The sequence below is a fragment of the Lutra lutra genome, chromosome 16, assembly GCF_902655055.1.
Source record: "Lutra lutra chromosome 16, mLutLut1.2, whole genome shotgun sequence".
Classification (NCBI taxonomy): Eukaryota; Metazoa; Chordata; class Mammalia; order Carnivora; family Mustelidae; genus Lutra; species Lutra lutra.
The window spans coordinates 19,979,459-20,001,825 of record NC_062293.1 but is presented as its reverse complement, the minus strand read 5'-3'; the positions used below and the strand labels follow the sequence as shown (position 1 = coordinate 20,001,825).

Below are 22,367 nucleotides of genomic sequence, written 5' to 3'. Positions count from 1 at the left end.
AGGAATTTGCCACCATGGTGGGTGTGAAGTGCTCTATTTTTTGTTTTAATTTGCATTTTCTTGATTAGTACACGGGGCATCTTTTTGTTTATTGGGCATAATGGGTTTCGTTTCCCATGAGTGTGTAGTCCCTGTCATCTGCTTGTTTTTCTTGTGGGTTGCTTGTCTTACTGATTGACTTGTAGAATATGTTCAAGTTCTTCATGTATTCTGGAAGCTAATCTTTTTCTAATCCTTTACTGATAACTTGGCTTGTCTTTTCCCTTTGTTCATGGTATATGTTGTCACAGAATTCACTGCTTTACTCATCAGTATTTTTTGCCGTAAATATTTATTTTGAATAATTCCAAGGCTGAATACTCTGATGTAGATTCGCCAGTTGTTAACATTTTGCTACTTTGATATAATCTTTTCTACTGCACCACTGGAGTGTAGGCTGTTTCTTCCTTTCAAATCTGTATTCTTTTTTTCCCCCTTATGTTGCCGTATACGTTGAGTTTACTAACATGTTGAAGAAGAGTAACAGCAAACTAATACTGGTTAGGATTGTGTTCAGCTGTACGTAACTGAAAACCCAAGTGAGAGGGGTGTACTTTTCTCATGTAACAGGAAGCCCAGCTTCACACTATCATCAGTGTCCTAAGATCATTTTATCTCTCTCTTTCTTTTTAAGCAGTGTGGGAAATGCAAACCACCCATTTTTTTTTTTAATTCTATTTATTTGAGAGACAGAGTGAGAACGAGAGAGAACACAGAGGGAGAAGGAGAAGCAGACTCCCTGCTGAGCAGGGACACCCCCCCCACCGCCATCCCCCACCCCGCCGATGTAGGACTTGATCCCAGGACCCTGAGATCCTGACCTGCGCTAAAGGCAGAAGCTTAACCGACTGAGGCCCCCCGGTGCCCTCTGTATCTCTTTTTTTTTTTTCCAAGAATTTATTTTTTATTTTATTTGACAGATCACAAGTAGGCAGAGAGGCAGGCAGAGAGAGAGGAAGGGAAACGGGCTCTCTGCTGGGACTTGAGCCCAGGACCCTGAGATCATGACCTGAGCAGAAGGCAGAGGCTTTAACCCACAGAGCCACCCAGGTGCCCCCTTCTGTATCTCTTTTTTGGCATCTTTGAGCATTTGGCTTTTGTCCTTGTGGACGACCACCACAGCTCCAGGTATTAAATCATCCATATTCTGGGCAAGAAGAAGTAAGTACAGGGAAGAACAAGTACTTATATTAAGAGGAAAAAAAAAAACCCTCAGAAATCATCAGGAGACTTTCCTAATTTTTGTTGACCAGAATTATGGCGTAGTCTAGCTGCAAGGGAGTCTGGGGAAAGTGGTTTTTTTTCAACTGACCAGTAACTCCTTTTAACAAAATTGGGATTTTTGTTGATAAGGAAATAGGGCTATGTATCTGTCACATGGCATTTTTTTAAAAAGATATTATTTATTTAATAAAGAGAAAGCACAAGTAAGCAGAGAGGTAGGCAGAGGAAGAGGGAGAAGCAGGCTCTCCACTGAGCAGGGAGCCTAATGTGGGACTCAATCCCAGGACCCCGGGATCACGACCTAAGCCAAAGGCTGACGCCCAACTGACTGAGGCACCCAGTCGCCCATGTTTTTTCCTTTAATCTATTAATTTGGTAAATTACATATCCAGATTATTTCCTACGGTCTTTTTTTTAACAGAATTACTGAACTATAATTCACGTACCATATAATTTGTTGATTTGAAGTGTATAATTCAATGATTTTTAAGTATATTCACAGTTATACAACCCCCATCACCACAGTTTTAGAGTTTTTATTACCCTGACAAGAAACCCTGAACCCATTAACAGTCACTGCCCATTTCCTCCCCATACCCTCTCCCCCTTCCGTCCCCTGAAAGCCACTAATCTACTTTCTGTTTCTATGGATTTGCTTATTCTGAATGGTTCGTGTCAATGGAATCATATACTATGTAGTCTTTTATGACTGGCTTCTTTCATCTGGCATGTTTTCAAGGTTCATCCATGTTGCAGCTTGTATCTGTACTTTGTTTTTTGTATCTATTTTTCCTGAGAAAATGCGCAACATATTAAAATGAATTCCGGTTTTGGATATAAGAGAGAGCTATAGAGTTATCTATCTTCTCTGCAAAAGATACCACTCTGGGTTTTAGAGAGACAATTGAATAAGACATTTTTCTCACTCAGCCCATTCAAGATCTTCTGTGACTCATCGGTCCCCTCATCCACTCTTCTCTTTGACATACTTCTTCTCTGCTGTTCTGTCCCTTACTGTCTAACACTTAAAATCACAAGGATAGTTTGCATTTTTTTGATCAATGCATGTTGAGCATTTTACATTATTGTGGGCATTCCTCGCAGCACTGGAGAAATAGAACCTACTTTTGAAGAGTGGAACCCACCATTTGCATTTTCCACACTAGGAACCTATGACATAGATGAAAATAGTTACCCAGGATACACATATCTGTACCCCTCTACTGTCTGACTCTACTGCCTATGTTCGTTATAATTGAGATAAGCCAAAAAAGTCACCATTTCACAGTGTACAATTCATTGGTTTTTAGTGTATTCACAGGGTTGTGCAACCGTCACCACTGTCTAATTCCAGAACATTTCATTACCCTCAAAAGAAGCCCTGTACCCATTAGCCGTCCCTCCTCATGCCCTGGCCAACTACTTAATCTATCTCTGTCTCTAGGGCTTTCCCTATTCTGGACATAATTGGAATCATAGGATATGTTGCCTTCTGTTGTCTTGGTTCTTTCACTTAGCATATTATTTTCCAGTTTCATCGACCTTGTAGCTTGTATTAGGGCTTCGTTCCTTCTTATGGCTGTATGATATTCCATTATATGTGTAATACTCGTGTTTATTTATTCATCAGTTGATGAACTTATTTGGGTTGTTTCCAGTTTTTAAGTCTTGTCAGTAATGGTGCTGCAGGCATTTGTGTACAAATATTTGTTTGAGTTCTTATTTCTTTTGGTTGTATACCTACAGGTGGAATTACTGGGTCATATGGTAATTCTGTGTTTAACTTTTTGAGGAACCTCCAAACTGCTTTTCACAACAGCCACAGCCCTTTACATTCCCACCAGCAATGTACAGGGGTTCCAACTTCTTCCCATCCTTACCAACACTTGTTGTTTTCTATTTGAAAAATTTTATCATAGGGGTACCTGGGTGGTTAAGTCAGTTAAGCGTCTGCCTTGGGCTCAGGTCATGGTCTCTGGTTCCTGGGATTGAGCCCTTTGTCAGGGTCCCTGCTCAGTGGGCTGCTTCTCCCTCTTCCTCTCCCTCTGGTACCCACCCCCCACCTCATACTTGTTCACTTTCTCTCTCTCAAATAAATAAATAAAATCTGAAAAAAAATTAAAGATTTTATTTTAGCCATCCTAATGGCTATGAAGTTGTATCTCATAGTGGTTTTGGTTTGCATTTCCCTCATGGCCAATTATATGGAGTATCTTTTCATATGCTTATTGGCCATTTGTATAGATTTTTTTGTTTTGTTTTGTTTTTAAAGATCTTATTTATTTATTTGAGAGAGAGAGAGAGCATGAGAGGAGAGAGGTCAGTGGGAGAAGCAGATTCCCTGCTGAGCAGGGAGTCAGATGCGGGACTTGATCCTGGGACTCCAGGATCATGACCTGAGCCAAAGGCCGTCGCTTAACCAACTGAGCCACCCAGGCACCCTGATTTTTTGTTTTTGATGTAAAATCGTCCTTGCAAACCTGGGTAAACTCAAGTTGGTCATGAGGTGTATTTCAAAAGAATTTGGAGGGTCAGTTTCCTGATGTTGTATGAGGATTTTTTTTTTTTTTTTTTTTTTTTTTTTGCTTCTACAGTAATCCCCCTCCTTATCCATGGGGGACACATTCCAAGTCCCACCGTGGGTGCCTGAAACCAGAGATAGTACTAAACCCTGTACATATATTGTTTCTTGCTCTATATATATACCTATGGTAAATTTTAGTTTATAAATTAGGCACAGTAAGATACCAACACAATAATAATAAAATAGAACAATTATAGCATATACTGTAATGAAAGTTATGTGCATTTGGTCCCTCTCAAAATATCTTCTTTGTACTATACTCACCCTTTTTGTGAGGATGTGAGCATAAAATGCTTAGGTGAGGAGACTCGGTGAGGTGAATGATGTAGGCGTGGTGACGAAGTGTAGGGCTACTGTTGACTTTCTGAGTGTATGTCAGAAGGAGGATCACTTGCACAGACTAAGATGACTGCAGGTAACTAAAACCACGAATAAGGATTTACTGTATCGATAAGTGATATGGCTTGTACTGTCCTTTCTCAAACTGTTCTTATCTGGTTTCAAATTTATACTGGCCAGTCCTGTTTACTAGTTGAGGAGTGTTCCCTCATTTTTCCTCTTTGTAATAATTTTTCAAAGATTTGGGCTTAATCTAGTTTTTGAAAGATTAGTGGAAACTCTTTTTAAACCTTCCAGGCCTGATGTTCTTATTTCTTCATTATATTATTTTTTTTTTTAAAGTAAGCTCTATATCCAATGGAGAGCTTGAACTCATGAACCCTGAGATCAGGAGTCACACATTCTATCCGCTGAGCCAGCCAGGCGCCTCTAAGTCCTGATATTTTAATTTTGATTTTAATTTTTTCCTTTCTTGCTTTTTAAAAATTAACATATTATTGGTTTCAGAGGTACAGGTCTGTGATTCATCAGCCTTAGATAATAGCCAGTATTCATTAAATCACATGCCTTCCCTAATATACATCACCCAGTTACCCCATCCATCCACCTACCACCCCTCAGCAACACCCAGTTTATTTCCTATGATTAAAAGTCTCTTGTGGTTTGTCTGCCTCTCTGGTTTGTTTTTTTTTTTTTTTTTTTTTAAGATTTTATTTATTTATTTGACAGAGAGATAGATCACAAGTAGGCAGAGAGAGAGGAGGAAGCAGGCTCCCCGCTGAGCAGAGAGCCCGATGCGGGCCTCGATCCCAGGACGCTGGGACCATGACCTGAGCCGAAGGCAGAGGCTTTAACTCACTGAGCCACCCAGGCGCCCTGCCTCTCTGGTTTTGTCTTGTTTTATTTTTTTCCTTTCTTCCCGTATGACCCTCTGTTTTGTTTCTTAAATTCCACATAGCAGTGAGATCATAGGATAATTGTCTTTCTTTGACTGACTTATTTTGCTTAGCATAATACCCTCTAATTCCATGTCATTGCAGATGGCAAGATTTCATTTTTCGATGGTTGTGTAATATTCCATTGTGTGTGTGTGTGTGTGTGTGTATGTGTGTGCACACAGATACCACAGCTCTGTGTATATATGTACATATATTATGTGTGTATATATATGTATCCACACATATACCACATCTGTATCCATTCATCTATCAGTGGACATCTGGGCTCTTTCCGTACTTTGGCTATTATGGACATTGTTGCTATAAACATTGGGGTGCAGGTACTCCTTCAGATCACTACATTTGTGTCTTTGGGGTAAATACCCGGTAGTGTGCTGGGTCATAGGATAGCTCTATTTTCTTTTTAAGGAACCTCCATACTGTTTACCAGAGTGTCTGCACCAGCTTGCATTCCCGCCAACAGTGTAGGAGGGTTCCCCTTTCTCTGTATCCTTGCCAACATCTGTCGTTTCCTACTTGTTAATTTTAGCCATTCTGACTGGTGTGAGGTGGTATCTCATTGTGGTTTCAATTTGTATTTCCCTGATGCCAAGTAGTTTTGAGCATTTTTTTCTGTGTTTGTTGGCCATTTGGATGTCTTCTTTGGAGAAATGACTGTTGATGACTTCTGCCCATTTCTTGATTGGAGTATTTGTCCTTTGGGTGTTCAGTTTGATGAGTTCTTTATAGATTTTGGAAACTAGCCCTTTGTCTGATATGTCATTTGCAAATATGTTCTCCCATTCTGTCAGTTGTCTTGTTTTTGTTTTTGTTTTTTACTGTTTCCTCTGCTGTGTGAAAGATTTTTATCTTGATGAAGTCCCAGTAGTTCATTTTTCCCTTCGTTTCTTTTGCCTGTGGAGAGACGTGTCTAGCAAGAAGTTGCTGCAGCCGAGGTCACAGAGGTTGCTGCCTGTGTTCTCCTCTAGGATTTTGATGGATTTAGGCCTGATATTTTTAGATGGCTATATTTTAACCATTGAGATTTCTTTACTGATTATAGGCTTATTCTGTTTTTTTGTCTTTCTTGTCAGTTTTGATAAGCTATATTTTTCTAGAAAATTGTTTTAATCTAAACTGTCTGAGGAGTTATTGGCCTAACACTCATTTTAGTATTTTAGTATTATTCATCTATAATTGCCTATTTATTTTTTTGTTGTACAGAACACTTCAGGATTTTGCGTACCATCCTTGTGCAGGGGCTGTGCTAATCTCTGTATATTTCCCTTTTTTTTTTTTTTTTTAGCATACATGCTGCCAAAGCAAGCACTATAGTTGCCTTTTTAGATTCTTATATTTATGACTTCCCTCAGTCTAACGAAATTTTGTTTAATTTGTCTTTTTATTTATTTTTTAAGATTTTATTTATTTATTTGGCAGAGAGAAAGAGAACACAAGCAGGGGAAGTAGGAGAGGGAGAAGCAGGCTCCCCACTGAACAGGGAGCCCAATGTGATCTCAATCCCAGGACCCCGGGATCATGACCTGAGCCGAAAGCAGATACTTAACTGACAGCCACCCAGGCACCCCATGATTTCTTCTTTGAGCCATGAATTATTCAGTACTATTTTAGAATTTCCAAATATGTCCTTTAGATTGTATTTTTTTTTTTAATTAATCTATTTAGAGAGAGAGAGTTTGTGTGTAGAGCCAGGAGGGTAGGGGCAGAGGGAGAGGGAGAGAAAGCCTTTTTTTTTTTTTTTTTTTTTTTTTTAAAAAAGACTTTATTTATTTATTTTAGAAAGAGAGAGAGTGAGAGAGTATGTGTGGGGAAAAGGAGCAAAGGGACAAAAAGAATCCCAAGCAGACTCTGCACTGAGTGTGGAGCCCATTGTAGGGCTTGATCCCACAACCCTGAGATCACAACCTGAGCCGAAATCAAGAGTTGGACACTCCACCGACTGAGCCACCCCCGTGCCCTAGAAGAGAGAGTCCTTTTAAGTAGTGCAGAGTCCCATGTGGGGCTTGATCTCATGATCCTTGAGATCGTGACCTGAGCTGAAACCAAGAGTTGGCCACTCAACTGAGTGTGCCACCCCCGCCGCCCTAGGTTGTATTTTTTATACTGAGTTCTTTTTCTTTTTTAAAGACTTATTTATTTATTTGGGAGAGAGAGCGTGTGTTTATGCTAGTGGGGGAAGGGGCAGAGAGAGAGAATCTTCAAGCAGACTCCCCACTGAGCAGGAAACAGATGGGGCTCCATCTCATGATGCTGAGATCATGAGCTGAGCTGAAACCAAGAGTTGGATGCTTAAGCAACTGAGCCACCCAGGTGCCCCTTGATTTTGATTTTTTTTTTAAGATTTTGATTTATTTATTTGACAGACAGATCACAAGTAGGCAGAGAGGCAGGCAGAGAGAGAGGGGAGAAAGCAGGCTCCCCGCCGAGCAGAAAGCCCGGTGCGGGGCTCGCCCCCCCAGACCCTGGGATCATGACCTGAACCGAAGGCAGAGGCTTTAACCCGCTAAGCCACCCAGGTGCCCCTGATTTTGATTTTTAACTTAATTGCGTTATCATAGAACATTATCTGTATAGTAAAGTTCTTTACTGATATTTGCTGTATGACCTATTTTGTGCTCAATTTTCATAATGAATTCCTAGAGAACTATTGGATACTGGGATAAGAAAAATATGTGTATGTACGTTTTAGATTAAGCTCATTGATTAGGTTGTTCACATTTTCTCTGTCCACATTATTTGGTAGACTTTTTGAATTAATAATTTAAAATTGTATTTAAAATTTTCCACTACATAGACAGATTGTCAGTTGTCTTCTTGTGATTCTGTTAATTTCTGTTGGAAATACTTTGAGGGTGCCTTGCCCAGATATTTTGAAACGTCTTACCTGACACTGGTTGCAGTTGAACTTTGCCTACAGATAATGAAACCAGTAGAGTTATCAGGAGTCTTTTGTGGCTCCTTTCGCCTTAGTTTCATGTTTATTGAAGTGGAAATTTATGAATGGAAGGCCAAGATACTGCCTGCTCAGTGAAGAAAACAAACATTTTCTTAGAGACATCCAAGTTTAGGATTATTACATCTTCTTGGAAATTGTTAATAGTTATTCTCATAATCTCTAATAATGCTTTTTGCCTTAGCTTCTCTCTAATATTAATGTAATACTGATAATGTCCTTACTGGTTTCTCCATTTATCAGTCTATCCCTCTTACAATTTATTCTGCATATACAGTATTATTTTAAAAAGTAAATCTTTAAAAAGTGTTTCTAAGAAATGGGATTATTTGATTCCATTCTGCCTATGGAAAAATTCTTCCCCTTCTCTGAATATACAATTTATGTCTCTGTGTCACTTGTCTTAGTCTTTCTGCTTCATTCTGCCTATTTCTGCTTGGTGAACTCTGCCTCATCTCCCAGAGTCCCACCTCAGGTGTTTCCTTTATACATTTTTTTTTTACTTACTCATTTTTTTCTTATAGTTATTCCTGTATATTTTCATTTCTTTCTTTCGTTCTTTCATTTTTTTTAATTTAATTTTTTTTTTAAGATTTATTTATTTATTTACTTGACAGATCACAAGCAGGCAGAGAGAGAGAGAGAGAGAGAGAAGCAGGCTCCCCGCTGAGCAGAGAGCCCGATGCGGGGCTCGATCCCAGGACCCCGAGACCATGACCCGAGCCGAAAGCAGAGGCCTTAACCCACTGAGCCACCCAGGCGCCCCATCGTTCTTTCATTTTTTTTTCCCTTTTCTTTTCTTTCCTTCCCCCCCCCCCACATTTTTTTTTTTTTTTTTTTGGATGTAAAATTTATATTCACTGAGATGCATAGACCCTAAGAGTACAATTTGATGATTTGGTACATTTTTATACCTCTGCAAACACCACTCCAGTCAAGATATAGAATATTTGCATCAGCCCAGAAAAGTATTTTCTGCCTATTTCTGGTCATTCTCCACTAGTTTGATTCCTACCATCATAGATTAGTTTTGCCTTTCTTGAACTTATGTAAATAGAATCATACATTGCAAAGGCTTATGTCTGACTTTGTTAACTCAAGCTAGTGTTGAGATGTGTCTGTTTTTATGTGTATCTATAGTTGATTCTCTTTTTATTACAGAGTAGTATTCTGTTGCATGAATATACCACAATCTCTTTATCTGTTCTCCTGTTGTTGGATATTTGGAACAGTGCCAGTTTGGGGCTACTGTGGCTAGAGCTGCTGTAAACATTCTTGTACAAGTCTCTGGAGACATGTTTTCATTTCTCTTAAGCAAATACCTAGTAGTGGAATGCTTAGTCATAAGGTAGGTAGGTGTATGTTTAAATGTATAAGAAAATGACAATATTTACTTTTTAAAAAATAGTATTTATCACAACAAATTGTATTTATTAGTTTGTGTCTGTCTCATCCATGGGTCTGATAACTCCTCAAAGCTCGGGCATACTCTTTGGTATCTACACTGGTGCCTGTTATAGTGCCTGGCACATAGTTGGTGCTCCATAAATGTTGAGTGAGTAGCCATAGCTCATTATTTGTATTGCTTTTTTTAAAAAAAATTTTTAATTACTTCTAAGCTCATTTTTAAATTAAATTTGATTTATTTGTTTTAGAGAGAGTGTGTACATGTGCAGGGGGAAGGAGCAAAGGGAAGGGGGGTGAGAAATCTTTTTTTTTGGTTCTTTTTATTTTTTTATTTAAAGGTTTATTTATTTATTTGAGACAGAGAGAGAGAGTGAATGAGAAGCACAAGTGGTGGAGGGTGCAGAGGAAGAAGGAGAAGCAGACCCACTCCTTACCCCCAGAGCTCGATATGGGGCTCGATGCCAGGCTGAGACCATGACCTGAGCCAAAGGCAAATGCTTAACCAAGCCACCCAGGAGGCCTGGAGTGGGAGAATTTTAAGCAGGCTCCATGCTAAGTTCAGAGCCTGACCTGATCACGACCTGACCCGAAACCAAGAGTCAGATCCTTAACAGACTGAGCCACCCAGGTGCCCCTTATCTGTATTACTTTTATAGAGTTTATCACATGGGGGACACCTGGGTGGTTCAGTGGGTTAAGACTCTGCCTTCAGCTCAGGTCATGCTCTCAGGGTCCTGGGATCAAGCCCCACATCGGGCTCCCTGCTCAGCAGGAAGCCTGCTTACCCCCTGCCCCACCCCCACCCCCCCCACCTCTCTGCCTACTTGTGATATCAGGATGTCAAATAAATAAATAAAATCTTTTTTTTTTTAAGATTTTATTTATTTATCTGTCAGAGAGAGAGAGAGGGAGAGAGAGCGAGCACAGGCAGACAGAATGGCAGGCAGAGGCAGAGGGAGAAGCAGGCTCCCTGGCGAGCAAGTAGCCCGATGTGGGACTCGATCCCAGGACGCTGGGATCATGACCTGAGCCGAAGGCAGCTGCTTAACCAACTGAGCCACCCAGGCGTCCCAAATAAATAAAATCTTAAAAAAAAAAAAAAGAATTTATCACGTGGTATCTTACTGGTTGTCTTCATCCTTTTTCTTTATTAGACTGCAGGCTTCTTAGTAAGTAGGAAGTTTTATTTTTGTTGTATTTCCCAGAATGTCTGTCACATTGCTTTGAAAATTACTTGTGATGTATGAATGAAAAACCAGCCTGTCCGCTAGGAAGTGAAGACCCTGGAAGAATAAGAGAAGTTTGCCTTCTGTGTCTTCTGATGGGGATGAAGAGAAGGAAAACCTGGCAGAGCTTCTATTACAGCCATTGCTCAAAATTTTGGTTGTGGGAGCTTACTGAGACCTTGGCCTGGGAAGACCATTTTGTACTGTATTGTTTTCTCTAAGTTGCCTCCATTCTAGTAATATGGTGCTATGGTGCAGGAGGGTTTTTTACCTTCAATTGATGTGATTGGCCCCAAAACAGTTCACGTAGATCGGTAGGCCATTTGTGTTAGTGTTGCATCATGCACTGACACAGCATGTTAGATTTTCGCTTTGCAGAGTGTTGCTTGTGAAACAGAAAATAGATGCAGCATTTAAATATGTGGTATTGTGTTCTTATTTTGCAGTTAAATCCAGATGTGAATGTTTTCCAGCGGAAATTTGTGAATGAAGTTAGAAGATGCGAAGAAATGGATCGAAAGCTTCGTATGTGCATTTTTGGTTCCATATTATATTCCTGTAATGAGTCATTTGTCTTAAACTAGAGACACTAGTCCTCTTCACAAAAGAAGAAAATACTACAGAAGAAAAAGGAAGGAAGAATAGTCTTACGATCCTGATATTAAGATGAATTTCTTGTGTACAAGTAGATTTTATGGTATTGGGTGTAGGTGGTGCTTAATGGAAACCTTGTTTGAGATGACAAGGCTGAAAACTGAACATAATGGTTTTTTTTTTGTAGGAAGGTTTTTTTTTTAAGATTTTATTTATTTATTTGACAGACAGAGATTACAAGTAGGCAGAGAGGCAGGCAGAGAGAGAGGAGGAAGCAGGCTCCCTGCTGAGCAGAGAGTCCGTTGTGGGGCTCGATCCCAGGACTCTGAGATCATGACCTGAGCCGAAGGCAGAGGCTTTAACCCACTGAGCCACCCAGGCGCCCCTGTGGGAAGGTTTTTTTTTTTTTTTTTTTTTAAAGATTTTATTTATTTGTCAGAGAGAGAGCGAGAGCGAGCACAGGCAGACAGAGTGGCAGGCAGAGGCAGAGGGAGAAGCAGGCTCCCCATAGAACAAGGAGCCCGATGTGGGACCCGATCCCAGGACGCTGGGATCATGACCTGAGCCGAAGGCAGCGGCTTAACCAACTGAGCCACCCAGGCGTCCCTGTGGGAAGGTTTTTATACCAGTACTGCATTATAGAATTATGAGAGGCAGGGCACAGACCCCCATCTTATTTTATTAAATAACTTTTTATTTTTTAGTTTTTTAAAGATTTTTATACATATATGAGAGACAGAGAAAGACAGAGCACAGCAGAGGGAAAGGCAGAGGGAGAAGGAAAGGCAGAAGCAGACTCCTGGTGATCAGGGAACCCATCATGGGGCTTGATCCCAGGACCTGGAGATCATGACCTGAGCCAAAGGCAGATGCTTAATGATCTGAGCCATCCAGGTGCCCCAATAATTATTTATTTTAAAAATCTTTTTTTTGGGGCGCCTGGGTGGCTCAGTGGGTTAAAGCCTCTGCCTTCAGCTCAGGTCATGATCTCAGGGTCCTGGGATCGAGCCCCGCATTGGGCTTTCTGCTCTGCGGACAGCCTGCTTCCTTTCTCTCTCTGCTTGCCTCTCTGCTTACTTGTGATCTCTGTCTGTCAAATAAATAAATAAAATCTTTAAAAAAAAAAAAAAATCTTTTTTTTTTTAAAGATTTTATTTATTTATTTGACAGACAGAGATCACAAGTAAGCAGAGAGGCAGGCAGAGAGAGAGGAAGGGAAGCAAGCTCCCTGTTGAGCAGAGAGCCCGATGCAGCACTCGATCCCAGGACCCTGGGATCATGACCTGAGCTGAAGGCAGAGGCTTTAACTCACTGAGCCACCCAGGCCCCCCTAAAGATTTTATTTTTAAGCAATTTCTATATCCAGCATGGGGCTTAAACCCACAGCTCTGAAATCAAGAGTTGTATGCTCCACCGACTAAGCCATCTAGATGCCCCACTATCTAAGATGTCAACATAGCCTTTTTTTTTTTTTTTTAAGATTTTATTTATTTATTTGTGAGAGAGACAGTGAGAGAGAGCATGAGAGGGGAGAAGGTCAGAGGGAGAAGCGACTCCCCATGGAGCGGGGAGCTAGATGTAGGACTCGATCCCAGGACTCTGGGATCATGACCTGAGCTGAAGGCAGTCACTAAACCAACTGAGCCACCCAGGCGCCCAACATAGACTTTCTATGAGGGAAGAAACTAACACACTTAAGAGTCCTGTTGAGAGTTGGGGTGTTCACAGACTTTATTTCATCCTTCAGGTGGGTGTTAACCTCATTTAATAAATGAGGAAGCTGGGGCACCTGGCTGGCATGGTTGGTAGAACATCTCACTCTTGATCTCAGGGTCATGAGTTCGAGCCCCACATTGGGTGTAGATATTACTTTTAAAATAAATAATAAATAAACAAGTAAATAAATGAGGAAACCAGAGAGGTTAAGTGACTTGCCCGAGAACATAACCAGTTATGCTGGAATCAGTATTTGAATCCTGATTGCTCTCTCTGGCTCCCAAACCAATGATCTTGCTACTCTCCTATGCCAGCTTTCAGCTAGCTGATGGGGTGAATTTGGTCTCTGCCCTAAAAAAATGTCACTGGTTGTCACTTTTCTGGTATTTTGGGTCCTTACTCTATGTCACTTTTTGTTTTTTTGTTCTGTTAAAACTGATAATTATTGGGGCGCCTGGGTGGCTCAGTGGGTTAAGCCGCTGCCTTCGGCTCGGGTCATGACCTCAGGGTCCTGGGATCGAGTCCCGCGTCGGGCTCTCTGCTCAGCGGGGAGCCTGCTTCCCTCTCTCTCTCTCTGCCTGCCTCTCCGTCTACTTGTGATCTCTCTCTGTCAAATAAATAAATAAAATCTTTAAAAAAAAAACAAAAAAAACCCTGATAATTATTGTTTTCATATTTTATGAAACTGTTGATCTGGAGTTGTCTCACTAGTATGCTAAATGTCAAATATTCTATTGAATTGTGCCCTTCTGTAGCTCTGCTATATAGCAGTATCTACAAATTGAACCATCGTACTCTGGAGTACTGGTTGCACAGCGGGGAGAGCTGATGCAGATGAGCATTTAAGATCACGAAAGAGAAAGAAGATGGTTGTGGGTTGATAATCCTCTTTGGGGTGTCTGTGATTTAAAGATTTTATTTATTTATTTGACAGACAGAGATCACAAGTAGACAGAGAGGCAGGCGGGGGGGTGGGGTGGGGACAGCAAGCTCCCTGTTGAGCAGAGAGCCCGATTTGGGGCTCAATCCCAGGACCCTGAGACCATGATCTGAGCTGAAGGCAGAGGCTTTAATCCACTGAGCCACCCAGGCGCCCCTGGGGAGTCTGTGATTTAGAGAGCGTGCAATGAAAGAAAAGGAACGTGGAAGAAAAATAATTTACATGTTGTGCTTCTTTCTATGAAAGTATCTTTATAGAACAAAGCTCTTTTTAGCCAGATTTTTGCTCTTATTTTTTTCCTCAAATATTGGCAATTCCAGGCCTATGTTATACATGAATGTTTTGATTCTGTCGTTTTAGGATTTGTTGAGAAAGAGATAAGAAAAGCTAATATCCCAATTATGGACACTGGTGAAAACCCAGAGGTGCCCTTCCCCCGGGACATGATTGACTTAGAGGTAAACAATTCTAAGGAAGCCAGATGTGTTTCTTTCTACTTAAATGCAGAAATTATTTTCCCGTGTGAATAGAGAATAGAGGAATTCTTGCTGCCATTGTCCACATTGTCTCTTGCTTGTGAGTTTCTTGTGGAGACTTATTATAGAGCACTCTCTTGAACAATATCGCATGCTACCAAATAAACATTTGTCGCCTTATTGAAACCTTATTGGATTAATGTCAACTTACCTACCAATTTATTAATCTCATAGACTAAATGAATAAGCAGTAGACTTTTTTTTTTTTTAAGATTTTATTTATTTACTTGACAGAGAACAAGCAGGGGGAGTGACAGGCAGAGGGAGAGGGAGAAGTAGGCTCCCTGCAAAGCAGAGGAAGCCCAATATGGGACTCCATCCCAGCCAAAAGCAGTCACTCAACCAACTGAGCCACCCAGGCGCCCCAGCAGTAGACTTTTCCATATTTATTTTATCCATCCAAAGTCCCCTGAGAAATTCAACCAAGTGTGTAATAGAACCTATAGATAAAGACAGAAGATGCTAAGCAAAAAATTTTCATCAAGAAAATTGCCTGGCAAAATCACATATTTGCTGGGTAGATATAAAATATGTTTGAACCATGAGGGTTGCAAGAATTCTATGGGATGGATGAATTCATCTGTCTTTCAGAACAAGCATATTGAGCTTATTGTAAGTTAATAGTTTGATTTTTTTTTCCTGTAGGCCAATTTTGAGAAGATTGAAAATGAACTGAAGGAAATCAACACAAACCAGGAAGCTCTGAAGAGAAATTTCCTGGAACTGACTGAATTAAAATTTATACTTCGCAAAACTCAGCAGTTTTTTGATGAGGTCAGACTATTGTTTCTTTTAGTATTTGAGCAGCTGATAACACACCCGCACAAGTGGGCCATGTTGTTATTCCAGAAATTATTTTAATTTGCTAGTTTGAAAGCAATACCATTTTTGCACCGTTTTAGTTGAAGAAATATCAGATTATGTTCCATTTTTCATGTAGTACACAGCCAGTCATGGTTTTGTATATTTTTGCATTTTCTGCAGTTTTTCATCCCAAGCTGGGGAAAGGAACCCTAAAGTAGTTGTATATACATAGTTGAAATTTTTACATTATATTTTAAGGTAAGTAAAGGGTTAAGGTAAAAGTTAAAGCAACAAGAAACATTCGGTCCTACATGAAACTATAATGAAGTTTTAACCTCTGAACTTTTTATCATCAAGTTTTTATTTTTATTTTATTCTCTATGTTTGCTTATCAGTCATGAGCACATTTGTAACTATCCACCTAGCACATATCACATTTTAATTTTTCAAGAGTTTTTGTTTATGTTTTATGGAAATACTGGAAGGATGCCTGTTTTGAAGTTCTTGGATTTTCACAGAAACTCAATTGCACTACTTTATAGGGAAAAATGTAAATCAGTTCCTGCGTTAAAAATGTAGGTTTTTTAAAAGGAAGGCTTCCTTCTAATTACACCTGGAGAGGATTTTCAGCCTGGACTTGCTTTATGGGTGGCCCAAGATATTGGTAACTCTCTTTTTTATGGTCAGGTGTCTTGGCCACCCAATTAATAATATCAGACACTTTAGCTGTTGGTCCAGCCACTGTTCAGTGTGCCTTCCATAAAATTCTTCATGTCCTTTGCTCAACAACAGCATCAAATTTGGCAAAGCTTTTTAAAAATAGAAGGCCTGTTTTAGTTAGCACATGATGTATTCTCTCTCTCTTTTTAAAGTTTTTACTTATTTATTTAAGAGTGAGAGAGAGAGATGGGGTGCCTGGGTGGCTCAGTGGGTTGGGCCGCTGCCTTCGGCTCGGGTCATGATCTCAGAGTCCTGGGATCGAGTCCCGCATCAGGCTCTCTGCTCGGCGGGGAGTGTGCTTCTCTCTCTCTCTCTCTCTGCCTGCCTCTCCATCTACTTGTGATCTCTCTCTGTCAAATAAATAAATAAAATCTTTAAAATAAAAAAAAAAAAATGAGAGAGAGAGAGAGAGAGCATGCACGAGCAGTGGGGAGAGGGAGAAGCAGGCTCCCCGCTGAACAGGGAACCCGATGTGAAACTCCATCCCAAGATCCTGGGATCACGACCTGAGCTGAAGGCAGAAGCTTAACCCACTCAGCCACCCAGGCGCCCCATGTGACGTATTCTCAGTTCTACTTTTAATATCTGTCTTTTAGGGAAAGACCAACTCTCTAGCCCTCTAGACTGGAGCACGGGCTCTGTAACCAGCAGCGTGAGCCTCACCCGGGAACTTGTCAGAATGCACATTACTAGTCCTCACTCCAGACTCAGGGAATCAGAAACTCTGCAGGTGGGGCCCAGCAATATGTTTCCACAAGGTGACTCTGAGGCACACTAGTTTGTGAACCGCTGGGCTCCAGAAAGTTAGCTGAAGATGTGACACATTCCTCAGTAACTAAGAACTGACTCAGTGAAGCCACGCTAATTAAAAAAAAAATCCGTTGGGGCAAGAGAACAGGGAAAAGCTCAGAGGAATTTAATTGCGCGATCATCCCAAGGATCAGAATCTGGCTATGTACCCAGAGAGGTTTGGTGTGAATATTCAGCTTGCTGACTGAGTGGAGAATTTTGAGACTGACAGAAACTTCTTTCACTAGTACTCGATATCTCATTGCATTAGAGGGTGTGGGACAGTGTGATGAACTCTTTCCAAGTGTTTCAGGTCTTTTGCAACAGGCATGGCCACTTTTGCCATGTGGTTTTAATGAACAAATAATCTGGAATTCCAGTTGCTCACTACCTGACCTGTTACTGTATTTATATTCATTAACTCACTGAGCTTTAATGAGCACCTACTCTTCGTGAGTCACGAGATGAGTAAGACATGGTCCCTGTGCTCACGGAATGTATCACTGAGTCATATCAGGAAACACGCCAGAATACAGTACCTCCATATGCTCCCAGACGTGTGCTCTTCTAAAGCTGTCCAAGCTGCCCACAGGTCCATTTTCAGCTGGCCTCAGAGTCAAAGCTCAGGTACTTTGAGTATCATTTGGGGCTTAATTCTTTTGCCCTACCCCCCCTTCTTCCCCTTTTGATATAGTCTTAGTTTATTGCTGGGTTGTTGCTGAAATGTATGCACATGTCTTTCATAACCTCCTGAGTTTAAGGAATGGAATAGATTTCCTTGTCTAGTTCATTCTGAGAGAAAATCTGAATAAACACTGACAAGTGGATTCCCTTACAGGCAATAATTACTTGAATTGTTAATGTTATTAAAAACAAGATACTAAAAACAAAATAAGAGAAATCACTTGGAAACATGATCACAGTTTTAAAATCGCACGTTCTGGATTTAGGAATCTGCTTTGTGATTAATAAATCTCAACATGAAACACCCATGCTGAGAAGGCACTCTGGAAGTCTTCATGACCTTCATGCCCGATCCATAGTGTGTTGTTTCCCCCTTACACGAAACACTTTTTGGTGGGGGGCAGGGAATAACCTTTTTTTTTTTTTTTTTAAGATTTTTTTATTTGAGCTAGAATGAGAGTGAGAGAGAGAGAGTACAAGCATGGGGAGCAGCAGGCAGAGGGAGAAGCAGAACTCCCTGCCGAGCAGGGAGCCTGATGGCGGGGCTTGATCCCAGGACTCTGGGATCATGACCTGAGCCAAAGGCAGGTATCCAACTGACTGAGCCACTCAGGCACCCCGGGTGGGGGGTGGGTAATAATCTTTGAAGTACTTTTGAGCATGAGGCCTTGGCTGTGAGAGATTCTTTGGCTGCTTTTGTCATCAGTTTCTCTTGTTCCTAGCACCCTCACCATAGTGTGGGGAGTCTTCTGGCAACAGCTACTCTGCCTTTCTTCTTGAGTGCAGAGTCCATGCCTTGCAGAGGCGTGTCACTAGCTCAGAGTCTCAGCCAGGTTCCTTTCAGTGGCCCTTGCCCTACTGTTGTCAGACAGCAGCATCAGGTGTCACTGCCTTGACAGGAAATGAGACCTCACAGAGTAAGTGCATCTGTGCACGTGAGCGCACACTTTAAATAATGCGAAAGATAAAGAAACTTGCCACCCTCAAATCTCGGAAATGTAATTTTTTTCACAAGATTGTCTTCCATGCCTGAGATTATAATGTTTGCAAATGGCCTAAAACACGACCAGTTCAAACCCTTCTTTTTTTTTTTTTTTTTTTCATAAAATTTGGTGAACATGATCAGTAATTTATAATAATGAGTTACCAAAAAATGGCTAAATCAGGAAGTGGTTCTTTCCATCTTTAGGCATAGTGGTCATGATTGGCAAGATGTCTGGAAGGGGAAGAGTAAACATAAATTGTGCATTCTTATGATTTAAGATGATTACAAATTCAACTTAGCCATTTCTTATCCAGAGCATTTAAAATGACTTGTTAATGATTATCCTTTTCTCAGTCTTCTTGCTTATGAAGAACTGTAAGAGCTGGAGAGCGTTCTCTGCATCTTTTACCATAAGCACCCTAACATATGAGAGTGTAAAGAAGACTGGAAAAGTAATGGTTAATGGCATGCAGGTCTCCCTGCCTTCCTTTCCTTCTGCGTCTTCCATCCATCTGCTTTACTTTACTTTTCTTTCCCATCTGCCATCTCCTCTGGGGCTTGGGTGAATACCTTCAGTGATGAAATGTGGTTTCTCTCGCAGTGTAGCTGGAAGTAAAAGCGTTTACTCTCGTTAATTAATGCAGCTTGAACCGGACGCGCTGTGGACAGGACGCCGCTGAGATTCTGCCACTTCCTCTTTCAGGGCATGGTTTTCGTGTTCTGACTGGGGGAAAGGTGAACCGGAGAGCATAGCAAGTAATTCAGACACACATTGGCAGTGTTGTTATTGTTATTAGGGAACCCAGAATAGGATTCAGATACCCCACGATGCAGTTTTAGAGATCGTCTTAAAGGCCCTCAGTGAGCAGTTCTGGTCCTCCTAGTTCCCCATTGAGGCACAATTATTTTATTTAAAAATGTTTGACTTTCCTCTCTAAGGTTTAGGATTTTTTTTTTTTTTAAGATTTTATTTATTTGACAGGGAGAAAGAGATCACAAGTGGGCAGAGAGGCCGGCAGAGAGAGAGGGAGAAGCAGGTTCCCCACTGAGCAGAGAGCCTGATACGGGGATCGATCCCAGGACCCTGAGATCATGACCTGAGCCGAAGGCAGAAGCTTAACCTGCTGAGCCACTCAGGCGCCCCATAAGATTTAGGATTCTTAAGTAGCAAGTAATGAAATTATTAATTAGAATCTTATTGCAAGTTTCCATTTAATTTGAACTCTGCTGAGGATTGTGTACACCCACAGAGCCCCAGGGTGGGAGTAGATGATAGGGTAGTCTGGTTTTGCCGCTCCAGCAGTTGTCCCCTGTACAGCACATAGGTTTGCGCTGTGCCTGATCTTTTGGATTTACTGAAACCAGGTCTTATGAACCATGGCAGGAAGTAGGCAGAAGTCTTGTGGGTAGCAGTCAGTTTCACTGGTTTTTGCCAAGGGACATCCCTAGAAGAAGTTGAAATGAGGTAGTCATCTAGATCCTTAAAATGAGTTACCTGTGGCTTGCAATCAGCTGATTTGATATTAAGTAGAAACAAAAAGGCTAAACTTCCATTTGATAGGAAATGGAAACCTGTTGCCCGCATTTTCTCATCTTAAACTTGATTTCAACATCTGAGGACAGTATCTGTCTGCCCTCTGATGTACTCAGTGCCTGCCCTTCCTTTTCTTTTTTTTTTTTTTTTTTTTTTTTTTTCGGGGGGTCAGGGAGTGAAAGGAGGGTTGAATGTTGATCCTGCATCAACTTTTAGAATTCACTTCCCCAAAAATTTCTTTCTTTTTTTTTTTTTTTTTTTAGGCTTTCAGCCTTATCATTTGGTTTATATCTGTAGGTTTATACTCAATCCTAAAGTCCTCCCCCCCACCCCTTGGCTTTACCTTTATGGTCCTGTCACTTATCAGGTGAGATTCCATTGTGACATTTTTTAAGGTTTTTTGGGGTTTTTTTGTTGTTTTTCTAAGATTTTATTCATTCATTTGACACAGGGAGACACAGCGAGAGAGGGAACACAAGCAGGGGGAGTGGGAGAGGGAGAAGCAGTCCCCCCACCCCCCCACCCCGGCAAGCAGGGAGCCTGATGTGGGGATCCATCCCAGGATCCTGGGACATGACCTAAGCTGAAAGCAGACACTTAACAATTGAGCCACATAGATGCCCCACCCCGTGACATTTTTTGATCACAGGGTTAACAAGAAGGGAGTTGAATTGATGTTTGGGATGAAAATGATAGAGAAAAATTCTCCTAATTTTTTTGTTTAGTTTTGCTTTGAAAAGGGAGATTATTCTGGCTGATTTCTAGTCTTTGGTCAAGCAAGCAGTGTGTGGATATTAAAGTTGGGGAGATTAAGTGATAGAGACGTTGATTGGCCTTTATTTTTTAGAGCAGCTTCTCCTTTTTGATAAGAATAAAAGGTGGTAGGATGTGTTGGGTAGAGAGTGTCTAGGAAGTATAGATCTCCATCTGAGAAGGTCCCTCTCCTTCATTTCATTGTATAAACTGTCATGGTGGAAATCATTTTAAATCTGAACAATTAAACTAGCGTACATGCTCTATATTGGCTTATTATCGGCTACATTATCTTCACTTGATTAAGATTATTGGCTTCCACTTTGTTCTCAGTGACACTTAAGCTGTATAGCCTAACATCACCTTTTTAATATTCTTAGATTCCCGGTCAGAAACTAGGCCACTCAGAGAGGTTTTCACCTTTTCTTCCTTTTGTTGATACAGTGGAGGCCTAGGCCTGCCCGTCTACTGTGCTTGTGGAGAAAGAGATACTCTTTATTTTTTTTTAATATGATTTACTTTTTTTTTGTATGATTTTATTTATTTATTTATTTATTTATTTATTTATTTGTCAGAGAGAGAGAGAGAGAGCGCGAGTGAGAACACGCACAAGCAGGCAGAGGTGGAGAGAGAAGCGGGCTCCCTGCCGAGCAAGGAGTCTGATGCGGAACTCAATCCCAGGACCCTGGGATCATGACCTGAGCCAAAGGCAGCGGCTTAATCTACTGAGCCATCCAGGCGTCCCAAGAAATACTCTTTAAATCCCATGGCTTGGGGCATTTTATATGGTGGCCATGTTGAAAGCTCTCATGTTCTGAATTTTGAAGAACATGGAAACCCAGACATGTGGAAATGCCCCTTCCGCCTTTCTCCTGATCCCACTGTGCTCGGGACGGTGGCTGTGCCTTGCTTTCTTCCTTGGAAGGAGAGTCTCCATCTTTCACATTCCCACCCAGGGAAAATTCTAGTCTGTAGCTGCCTGGAAATTTGATGTTGCGAGTATCTTCACAGTTGCTTTGGTTCTGCTAAAAACAGAAACATTTCAGCTTCCATCCGTATGCACACATATTTCCTGATACTTTCATGGCTCATTCAGGGAAACACAGAAAAAAATGGTTTCCACCAAATAACAGATTTATACATTGTCACCATTATTTAATGTTTTTTTCCTTTTTCCTTGTTTCAAAAACCATTTCCCCAGATGCTTTACTGGGGCATTTTAGCTTTCTTTTCCTCTTGTTTCTTTCCTTTGTTTTCTTCCCTTATTGTTTTTGTGGGTATGTCGTTTCTTTTGGTGGTTTCTTTCTTTTCCGTCTTTATTTTCTGAACTTATCTCCTGGTTCCTCGTTCCCTGCATGCCACTAACTATTTTCATTAGATATTAATTGATTTGTGAATTCAGGCTGAATTGCATCATCAGCAGATGGCGGATCCAGACTTGTTGGAAGAGTCCTCGTCCCTCCTGGAGCCAAGTGAGATGGGAAGAGGCACACCTTTAAGACTTGGGTAAGTCGTGCTTCAGCCCTCCATAACTCGGGGTCACATTCATTTTTGCTGTCAAAAGAGTAGTGAGGCTGGGCA

At 41.0% G+C, this 22,367-nt stretch overlaps 1 protein-coding gene and 1 non-coding gene across 6 annotated transcripts in view; one reads left to right on the top strand and one right to left on the bottom strand.

Moving 5' to 3' along the window:
* ATP6V0A1 (ATPase H+ transporting V0 subunit a1) overlaps window positions 1-22,367 on the top strand; it is a 64,008-nt gene that overhangs the window by 5,596 nt on the left and 36,045 nt on the right. For 3 of the 5 annotated variants that reach the window (XM_047706827.1, XM_047706826.1, XM_047706830.1), the window contains exons 3-6: window positions 11,178-11,256; window positions 14,342-14,439; window positions 15,163-15,291; window positions 22,189-22,292. In XM_047706827.1, coding sequence (XP_047562783.1) covers window positions 11,178-11,256; window positions 14,342-14,439; window positions 15,163-15,291; window positions 22,189-22,292 — 410 coding nt within the window. The remainder of the gene's footprint in view (window positions 1-11,177; window positions 11,257-14,341; window positions 14,440-15,162; window positions 15,292-22,188; window positions 22,293-22,367) is intronic. The other 2 variants (XM_047706829.1, XM_047706828.1) reach the window with 1 other exon arrangement.
* On the bottom strand, window positions 6,339-6,446 carry LOC125088236 (U6 spliceosomal RNA). Its single transcript, XR_007123635.1, has one exon. It is a non-coding gene; the product is annotated as a U6 spliceosomal RNA (small nuclear RNA).